This window comes from Chaetura pelagica, unplaced genomic scaffold (assembly GCF_000747805.2).
Source record: "Chaetura pelagica isolate M959 unplaced genomic scaffold, ChaPel_1.0 scaffold153, whole genome shotgun sequence".
Classification (NCBI taxonomy): Eukaryota; Metazoa; Chordata; class Aves; order Apodiformes; family Apodidae; genus Chaetura; species Chaetura pelagica.
The window spans coordinates 513,669-524,408 of record NW_009952707.1 but is presented as its reverse complement, the minus strand read 5'-3'; the positions used below and the strand labels follow the sequence as shown (position 1 = coordinate 524,408).

At 41.2% G+C, this 10,740-nt stretch overlaps 1 protein-coding gene across 1 annotated transcript in view; it reads left to right on the top strand.

The window, feature by feature from the left end:
* The first annotated feature begins 9,823 nt into the window (after positions 1–9,823).
* TEAD1 (TEA domain family member 1 (SV40 transcriptional enhancer factor)) overlaps positions 9,824–10,740 on the top strand; it is a 101,405-nt gene continuing 100,488 nt past the window's right edge. The window contains exon 1 of the mRNA XM_009994261.1: positions 9,824–10,019. Coding sequence (XP_009992563.1) covers positions 9,872–10,019 — 148 coding nt within the window. The 5' untranslated portion in view covers positions 9,824–9,871. The remainder of the gene's footprint in view (positions 10,020–10,740) is intronic.

Here is a 10,740-nt window from a genome sequence, read left to right as displayed (position 1 = left end):
ATCTTGTGGCTATTTCTTGTTTAAACAAATGCACCTGAGTAAATGAATGAACCTTTTACTTTACTGTGCCTTTTTTGTATCTTTTTAACAGAATACTTAAATCATTATATAAAATATTTTTTATATAGACAAAAGTTTAATGTTACATATGAAGCAGTCAGACGTTGGACCACCCTTCAAATAGCATTGGTTTTCCCTTTCCTGACTGAACTTACATAAAGTTGTTCAAGCAGGTGGTTTTATGTCCCTTTTCCCACCTCACTCAGAGCTGTTAGAGTGAACACTCATGTTTTTGCAGCCATTGTGGAAAAAACCTTTTCATCCTGAAAACAAGTTAATAAAAAAAAAAGAGAAAAATCTAATATTGGAGTAGAAAAATCCGTTACTCGTATGCCAGGAATAAAAGAACTATGATCATGAAGGATAGGATCTGGTTTTTTTACAAATGTCTGTGTGACATGGGAACTCCAATAAAATTGAGGAGCCTTAGGGAATTGAGGAACAAATGGTTTCAGAGCTGTGTCTAGACAGAACGACTTGCTGCCAGGTCTGTCATATGTGTGAGCAAGAGATCATATGTGGTTCCAGCAGGAAGCTAGTAACACACCAGAGATCACGGACATACCTAATTCTAATATTTGTATTACTTGGTATGTGGTATTAATAGTTTCCGTTTGGGTTTTGGGGTAAAAAATAACTAGTCATGCTCAGGGATGCTGTGGAAGGGCAGCTAAAACAAACTGTAGAGATGGTCTGTTTGCAAATATGAGAACCATTGACTGCGTTTACATCATTCACATAGTTGCAGGTAGGTGGGACTGAAACAGGGGCAAAACCACTATGAGATGCACGAGATGGCTACCTCTGAAGGCATTCTGGGTGTCTGTGTCTGCGTCCAGGTCCAGATGACAAAGCTATGTGTGTGGAGGGACAGGGAGTGATGAACACCACTGGAGATGAAGAAGGACCAGTGTCTGTTTTCTTTGGCCTTTTATAGTGTAATTCATAATTGGTGAAGTCACTGGGAAGGCACAGAGCTTCTGTGCAGACTGAACCCCTGCCTCAGCCTCCACTGGGTGACTGAATTTAAGGTGTTCAAGAAACAGACAGTTGTTAGATGTAAGCAAGAATTGCATCTATTTTTGTGTCCTTTTCCCCAGTCTTGTATGTAAAAAAAAGCCCATCATCCTTATAGCTACAAATACATACTAAATTTTTTTTTCTATTTGAATGTGTTGGCGGCAGAACGAGTTGCAGTGAGCTGCCAAACTGTTCAGTAAACACGCCCCAAGCAAAGCAGTGGCTGCAGATCTTGCCCTGAGGGCCTGTACTGTGGTCTCTACTTATGGGTCTTGGCACCGGAGAGTGGTTCTTAACATCCATTTCACCTGCCCTAGGAGCAGAGCCCCCCAGGTGAGGGCAGACCCACCTCGCTCACGGAGCTTCCTTCTGAAAGCTGAATAATTGGCAAATGGGTGAAATGTTAATAATCTGCACTTCATCATATAGCAGCTCTTGCCATAGGAGAGTCACAGCTGGAATACAGCTGGCGTAAGCATGCCACAGTGTCACACTGGTAATAGATGTTGCCGTTGCCATTCACAAGCCATCCCTGTTGCGTGACGGTAGGTGCACGATCGGCTCCTGCTGCAGAGCACAGCAGATGGCTCGTTGCACAGTCACCTCCTGTAGTTGCTTCTCCTTCAGAGAGCTGGTAAATATTTTATCCCTTCCTTTGCTTCATGTTGGTAATTAGCAAAAGCAAGTCAGACATGATGCTCGCTATTCTTCATTCCACCGAGTGCCAAGTTGTATTTAGAATAATCTTTGTTGGTTGCCACCACAATGCAGTATTTGAGCTGGGTTGAATCCCAGGAACACCCTTATAATTGAGACCAGCTGGGTGTAAATGAGTGCTAGCACCTAGGATGAATGTGGCTGCTTTAGTATCACATGAGGGAGGGATTGTTTCTCAAACAGCTGTGACTGTAATGAGATAGGGATTCTTAACATGTATGTTAAGATTCACTTACCTGGTGATAACTTGGTAATCAGTGCAGACCTTGGGCCACGAGTAATGCATAGCTCCTTACAAAGCACTTTGCACACTGGATTGCTGGGCAGTAGCTGGATGTTGTGAGTGGTTTGTAGCTGTAGCTGCTTGTAGAAGGTGTCCTGGTGAGCAAGCACAAAGCCAATGGAGCCTGTGAACATGGTGTAGTCACGGTCAGAATCCAGTTGTTTCCCCACTGAGACAATGAATGATTTTATTAATTGTATGAAATTAAAACTAATGGCAAAGAAAAGTGGGTTGGAGTAAGTGACTCCACATCCTTACAGCAATAATTATGTATCAACAAAAGCAGCTTTTTGGGAAAAAAAAAAATTGGCCCTCAGAGTGGTACAAAGTATTCCTTTCAGTGGCATAAAGAGTGCAGGGCAATGAGAGCTGTTTGCAGAGTGAAGGATTCTCACATTAACATCAGCCCACTCTTTGCTGAGTAATCTGTTTCTGTAAGTAAAATATGAGCAATTCAAGGAGAATGCATCGTTCATGTAATCCTAATTTCACATTTAGGCCTATATGCTGCCTACTGTTGCAGATCTAAGTAATTCTTTGTTCAGTTAGTGAAAATACACGTTAAACTTCTCAGATGAGCAGGATACAGTTATATTTGAAAGAAACAATGACTTTACTGATGTTAAGTTACATGGTTTTGGTGCTTTATACACTGGTATGGCACTGTCTTCCTGCTACTTTTGTGCATACTCTGAATGTGGTAGTTCAGGGAAAGAAACCTTTCAATGCCTGAATTCACTCACTCCTAATGCTTCAAAAAAAAAACGTGCTGCTTTTCACAGGTGCTCTGGATCTGCAGAGGAACTGATAGTGTTATTCCTTCACGGATCCCAAAGACAAATATGAAGTAGGTAGCTTGCAGTTAGCAAATACATTAGTGAGAAACAGTAACTTTAATCCTGGGAAAACAAAACTAGTTTATATGAACAGTGGGAAGTATGGGGAAGCATCATTACATGCAACTATTTGATCACCAAAAAGCACAGCATCAGAATTTTTCTCTGAAGTGTTCAAGTGGTCAGAGAAAAACTCTTTTTATTTCATGTCAATGGCAAAAGTGAATGGCTGAATTAGCCTGGCTGAGTTTTGAAGGAATACTTTATCCTAGAAATAGGCTGCTTCTCTCTCCTGGTGCTCTTTCTTCTTAAAGGGAATAATTGCTGATAAGTAGACCTTGGAGCAAAAATACAATAGAAAGTCATTTTAAGCTAATGATTTTTGCCTCTATAAATGATTTGAATTTTCTGTCTTTGTACTGTGCATCATAAAATCAAAATTAAATATAAAATGGCTAGAATATATATAGTGTTTTATTGAAAGTAATGCAATTTGAACTCAAAGAACCAGAAAAGTCCACACTTACACATTACAGCTACAGAATCCAGAGTATGAATTAAAATATATATATATATTAGAAAGTAGGGTGTGTTTTTTTGTTGTTGTTTTTGTTTTCCTTAAAGGCTTGAAGTTACTGCTTGGTTTGTATAAACACTGCAAAGATACTTTTACTGGCAAAGCAGAAACTTTAGCTTGTGTTTTATTGGAAAAAATCCAGTTTGACGGAAGCTCCACTTTTAATACTTAGCAATGCCTTGTGGCATTTTTTCTAGGGGAGCTCTGTTAGAGAGAGTGAGAAACGGTTTTCTGTAGCCCTTGGAGATGACATAACTCTCCTGCTGCTTTCCTCCTTCAGCAGTAGATCAACCCGTTGTGGAGACTTGCAGAAGAATTCTGTCCTGATAGCAAAAGCAGCACTGTTTTGTAGCTGGGACTTAAACTGACCTTCTATTTGGGAAAACATAAAACCTTAGTAAAATTCAAGTTTTCCACCAATTCCATGTCTTCTTCAATCAGAAAAGCTTGAGAAATCTGCATGTGATACGGGGTGTCAGGCAGCTGAACAGGTATCTGGGAAGAGAATAGTGGGATGACTGGGGATGAGGCAGCCTTGTGTCTCAACTCGTGGAGAGCATCAGCAAGAGATGGAACCCTTTTCTCCCCAGCCTGTGGTTGTTTGCTCTCCCTCTGCATCCTGCCTGGCTTGATGAGCTACTTCACAGGTGGCTTTTGCCAGTGATGTTCACACAGCAGTCTGCTCAGCAGCTGTGCAAAGAAATCACTCAGAGTGAAGAAGCGTGTAGCTCCACAGGCATCAGCAGTGGGAAGCCTGGTTTCTTCTGGATTTCTGCCCTGCAGTTAACAAAATTGTCTGGTCACTAGGACATCTATGAAGTCTCTTGGGCATCTAGGTTCCCCCATGCTAGTCAAGGATGTGGTCCCACTGCAGATTTCCCTCTTGTTTGGGTGTTTTACATCCTGTCTTGGTTACTGAATCTCATGGCATCATCTAGTTTGTTCCTCTGCCTCAGACAGGGCGTATAGACAGCAGAGCTGCATCCTTCCTGAGAAAGGTTTGTGTCACCTGTTCATAACAGCACCTCTCCCCCTGCAGTAGTTCCTCAGTACCCCAAACTGATCTGATCACTTGTGCTCTGTGACTTGTTTGTAGGGACAGAACAGTCTTTCATATGCCCTACCTATGGTTTTCTTGCTGCAACGTAAGTTCTTTGTTTCTTGTCCTATCCTTGGTGGAAATGGCAAAGAGCTGTTTCTCTGCTTCACTGTTACCTTTTACTTATTTGAAAGTGGTTATCTTCTCACATCAGTCTTCTCTAAATTTAAACAAACCTAATTCCTTTCCTGGTAGGTCATGTTTTCTAGATCTGATAACTTTCTTCCTCTGGATTCTCTCCAGCAGTTCTTTGCTGAAGCCTTAGTGCTCCAGCTGTGGATTTGCACTGCTGAACAAAGCAGAAAGAAATCCCATGGGACTGTAACTTTTCAAACCTTGAGAGAAAATTTGCCATCTGCAAATTTAGAAATAGTTGTTTTTTACTCATCTGCTCCTTATCTTCTTGATGTTTATAAAAAGCTTGTTGGATTTCTGGTCCTTTTTTTTTTTTTTTTTTTTTTTTTTAATAACTGGAGCTAAGGTGACGTTCACGAACTAAAAATAAAATGTATTCTTAAAAGTGTAATTACCACTTCAACACTTGAAATCTTTACTTCAAGAATTTAGATTTTTTTTCTGAAAGACCTGGTTTAGAAACATTGGGCTGGTTGTAAGAAGTATTTGGTAGCCTTCTATAGCCATTCATAGCCACAAGATCAGTGTGGATAATTACCCCGGTGCTGCAAATTACTGCAGATACAATTGCAGGTTATCTCAAAAACATCTGCACTTGATTCAGACAAAATTTAGAAGTCTGAGGAGACATAATCATTTATGTGTCAATAAGGCATAACCAAGACATGTTTTTAATCTTTCTTGAGTTCCTGCAGCAATACCTGCAAGAGTGTTAATCCTCTTCCAGGGGTTACGTACATAGACACAAGTGGTACCTCAGTGAAGACAGCATTCGACACCTGTACACTGAAATTCAAGAAAGAAATTAATTGAAGAAACAGAGAAAGTAGTTTAACTCCTGCAGAATGTTGTAAGATTCAGCTCTGATGACTCTTGAAAGACAATGTTTCCATGTTAGTTCGTTGTGCAAGTATTGAAGGATATGAAACATATCAAGGCCTTAAATCTGCACTTGTCCTACACTCTTGTGAAGAGTTGTTGATCTCAGTTGTTGGTCTGTGAGCAGCAACTTTCTGGGCAAGTCCAGGTTTGTATTGCTCATAAAGTGAAGGCATAAGAGAATGTTTTATGCAAGGAAGGAAATAATTTCCCTGATAAGATGTTGCAGACTATCATTTAGTTTTAAATTCCGTGGTTTGATCAGCTCTGACAATAGCTATCTTTGTTCCTCTGAGTTTTTAAAATAAATTTTCAGGTTACTCTGCTGTGTGAATGTAATGGAAGGAGGTCATATCTTGTACCTCCTGAAGCTGCATTGAATGGATTGGCTATAAAAAATATTTATAAAATCCAGTGTTGTCACTAATAGTTTCTCAATTGTTAAATGGGATATTGCATTGTTTGAAGGGAGAACCCCATCGACACTAGAAAAAGTGTCTTAATAACTGCATGAGAAGACCAGATATACTTACAATTGGCTGAACTGGAGAGAGTAGAAAGCGACTGCAGGAAAGATGGGTTCAGGTTTGCAACTAGAAGACCTTTATGTGTAGGGGAAGTGGATTTGTAAGCGAGAGTGACTGGTTTTAAAAGGGAAACCCTGAAGAGAGGCCTCCTAAACTGCAGCACTGTGCTTTAAGCAGCCTGAGAAAGTACAAAAAGGTTAGCCAGAGTCTGGTTTTGGTTTTTGGGGTGTTTTTGCTTGGCTTTCTGGGTAGTGTTGAGATGTTCTAATTGTGTTTATAGAAAGTATAAACACAAAATTGGTTCTCTAAAAGGCTTCATGATAAATAGCAAATACAGAACTCTTCAACTTGATCTGTGAAATGTGCAAACTCCGCTTTTGGGGAGGATGGGGCTGTGGGGTTAAGTGCCTTCAAGAAATTAACTCTTCCTACTCTGAAAGTTGGCATTGTAAGATTTGGAGTTTGCTTTGGGAGGTTAGCTTATTTACATATTTATTTATTTACATTTCAAATACATTTAAATTGGACTGTGAGTTCACATTTTTTGCATGAGATAGCTCATTAAAAATGTGCAATAGAGCTCATCTGTTGACAGCTTGTATTGTTTTTGATAATCACATTGCACTGCAGCATAACAGGGCTGAAATTTTTCATCACAGTCAGGTTCTTAGAATTGAAGCTAAGAAAAGAGGTGGAATTGCCTTTTGAGACGTAGAGCTGAGCTGGAAGTGATTAACTGAGTAGGTCATTATTTTCCTGAAATAAGGGGGAGCCATTTAGTCATTGTAATACCAGTTTGTGTTGTTTTTTTCTTTTTTGCTCCTTGGTCCTCTAGCTTGATCTGCAGTGTCAGTGTTCACCAAAATGGAAATCACTAAAAGCAACCTTTAGTACAAGAGGATTTTTTTCCAGTGGGTTGCTCCCCGCCCCTATTGTACAGATGTTCTGGAAGAAATACTTAGTTGTCTTACATTTTAGAGGCTGGAATAGTAGCTACTAATGCCTCAAGATGATATCCAAGTAGGTAAAAAGGAATGGAAAGGGAGATAGCACATTAGTGAAAATTTGCCAGTAAACATAGCGCAAGATCTAACATGAGTATCAAGTAACGTTAATTACTTTAGAGCCTCTCGGTTTTCCTTGTGTGCGTTTTAATTATTATTTCAGCATAATGTAATAATAAGGGCTGGTTTATAGGACGATAATAAGACTTGAGGCTATGACTGTGGCAGATTTTGTAAGCAGAGTGTGGTTGGGCTGAGCGAGAGATGCCCGTGGCTGTGCTGTGTGTTGCATGTCGTCATGCCTGGGATTGAGGAGGGGAAGGATTTCCTCCCTGAGTCTCCTTTGAAGAGTGGACCCTGTAAACAGTCCCACTCAGTCCTGTCTTCTGGTGAAATGCTAAACTGTGGTTTCGATCATGTGAGGCCCATAAAATCTTCAGTAGCCATTTTTCCCAGCACTATGGCAGTAAAACTGACCCCCTCCCACTCCCATTGTCCCAGTCAATGTTCAATCACCTCTTGTTTACCTAAAATTTGCCCTGTATTAGAAAGCTCAAGTGGACATGATTGGTTTAGTCAGTTCTTTCCCAGCATTGATGTTTAGATTTTGGCTAAATCTAAATCTTGCATACAAGGTTCAAATCTTGCAAGGGTTGAACCCAACCCTTCAGCCTTTGCAGAATAGTGAAGGATGGCATTTCAGTGTTGTACAAAGGTTTGTGTTGAGACTCTAAAAATCTGGACATTTTTAATTTCCCAGACAATAAGTGGTGTATTTGCCCAGACTTCCCACCCACTTACCATTTCTGTGTGGTTTCCTGTGAATGCATCTGCTCCCTCATTATTAGTTATTAAAAGGCGTTTGAGACACTGATTAGCCTTGAGATTACTGGTGGGTAGGCACTAACGTTTTCATAAGCTGTGCTGAAATGTTCAAACCAAGGTGAAGTTAAGAAATGCCTCCTTGTAGAAATAGACATGCAAGTAAGGAAAGTAAAGTTATTGGGAGTCAATTTCATATGTACTGATCCCTCCGAGCTCCTGTTACAGCCTGGAGAAGTGGAAATATCCCACGCTTTGAACGTCAGACTGGTAACGTTGGTTAGTGAGACTGAGAGACTACTCCCCGTTTCTCCAGTTTCAGCTCTATTTTATTGCAAGGCTCTGTAGCCTCTGAGAGACCGGACTATCAGGTTTTGGTTATCTCTGGTGATTGGCTGATTGGTTAGTTTAGGTGAGGGCTGTTGTAAATATTTCTTCTTTCAGGGAGTTCTCCAGCCCAGAGGTGTTTCGTCAGAGCTGTCATGGCTTCCCTTGTACAGCCTCTCTTCCCATGTACAGCCTCCTCTTCTTCCTCCATGGGGCAAATGCCATTCTGCCACTTTACACCTGTTATTTTACAACATACTGAGATGCCACTGAGAGGCCTGTCAGTGTGAGGAAGCAAGTGTGCAACGGAAACCTCTCTTCTGTGTGCAGAAAGGGCCTGCTTTCATCTCCCCCATAAGAACAAAAATGTTATAGTTTAGGGGGTTTTGAGTGTTTAGGCAACTAACTGGATTTTTAAGTGTGTGTGCAGCTCATGTATGCATGTTTTAATACTCCCATCCCCTTAGATCAGTTAGAGTCACCAAAGTTCTTCGTTTTTCAAAATAAAACTGCATTATGCCCAGACATGTTGAGCCAAATCTATTCCTAGTGCTTTCTCAAAGAATTACACCAGAGGTGAATTTGGTCTGGTATAGCAGCTCTTTTGCCTGGAGCTAGTCTTTATAGAAGAGTTGTATTTCTCTCAGAAATATAAAAGGAACACTGACAGATCTGCAGCTCTGGTGGTGTGAGCAGGTGCAGCTATATTAAATTATTTCTTATTAAATTGATTCAGCAACTTGAAGCTTGTAATTTTTGTTCTGCTATGGTTCTGTGACAGAGACCTTTTAAAACAGACAAAGTACATCTCTTGTAATTCCTTTCTCTGGTGTTATTATTTTGAAGGTATCTGTTTGTACATAGCTTGGATTCTGGTTGTATTACTTATTTGGGTAAGATCTGAAAATCACAGCCTTTTCCTGTTAATCACACTGAGCTGTGTCATTGCTAGTGTAATTCCATTTACTCCGCTGATACCTGCATGAACATGAACAATAGTTTTTGATTTTAGGTGTGAGTGGTTTTAGGCTCTGGTGGTCGCTGTGGCACAAAGTGGTGTCCTTCCCTTCCAGCCAGCAGAACTATGCTGATCTACCCCTGCCTGAGGATCTGGCTCATTATTTTAAGTGTGCCAGTCTTCAGCTGGATGAAACATGTCATGTGCTGTAGACTTATCCCCAGCATTAAGACCCACCTTGACTATTTGTGAAAAATAACCCAATGCTCTATGCCTTCATGTAATTGCATGCAGAAAACATGGCAAACAGTTTGCCTTCTGACAGCTTTCTCACACCACCTCTGCTGATTTGAGGGGGAATGGCTACTAAATTTTTACTTTTCCTGGGTGCATCCCATGGTTGTGCTGCTGCCATTACTGCTCAGCTGCTGTTAACTTAGTATCAGAAGTAGACAGAAATGTTTGCCTGAAGTTCCATGTCTTTAATGCCTTTTGGGGTTGTTTGTTTGTTTGTTTTGTAGGTTTATTTCCTATAAGACTCCAAGCTTAGGCTTGGAGACCCCAGCCATCACCATTGAGCCCAGCAGCTGGAGCGGCAGTGAGAGTCCTGCCGAAGATATTGAAAGAATGAGTGATTCTGCAGATAAACCTATTGACAATGATGCAGAAGGTGTCTGGAGTCCTGACATAGAACAGAGCTTTCAGGAGGCTCTAGCTATCTATCCACCATGTGGGAGGAGGAAAATCATCTTATCAGATGAAGGCAAAATGTATGGTAAGTGGTACACATTTAGCCTTTTGAAATAACTGTTCATATGAGGACTGTAAAGCTGAGCTTGTATTTACACCAAATCCCTGGCTCTGACATTGCTACTTTTGGTGAAAAAGTCCTTGAGGTTGAGGGAGCTCAATCTGGGCTTATGCCAGTGCTCAGGACTGTCCAATTCAGTCCCTCCATCACCAGCACCGGGGTGCAATATTGACTGCGGAAATGCGTCTTTAACGAAAGCTGTGCTGTGGCTGAAAGGCAACGTTTAAAAGTAGTTTTTAAATGTGTCACTCCTTACCCATAATAAAAATAAGCACTTTTCTTTATCTTTCAATAAATAGTGAAGAAAGGGAAATAGAAAATACGGTCTCTGTGCTCGTGTGGCAGAGCAGGCAGTATTAAGTTGCAGAGTGGTAAAGTTCTTGTCGTGTTCAGAAGCCTCTCCGGGAAAGAGGCAAGTTAGGGGTGGTTTTGTGCCTTTTCCTATTTTTATTCCCTCCCCCCATTCCCTTTCCCTCCGTGCAACCTGCTGTAAATCAGAGGAGGTGCTGACAGCATTCCGTAAATACACCTTCTGTGGAGGGATTCTGACATCTGTACCCACTATCTGGGGCTCTCACGCGTTCGCTCCCGCTCCTCTGAGCTGCTTTTCCAGTTGGCAAAGTCCTGTCGGCGGGCGGCGAAGCCTCCCGGGGGCTCCTGGCGGGGGGCGGGCGGGGGCAGTGCG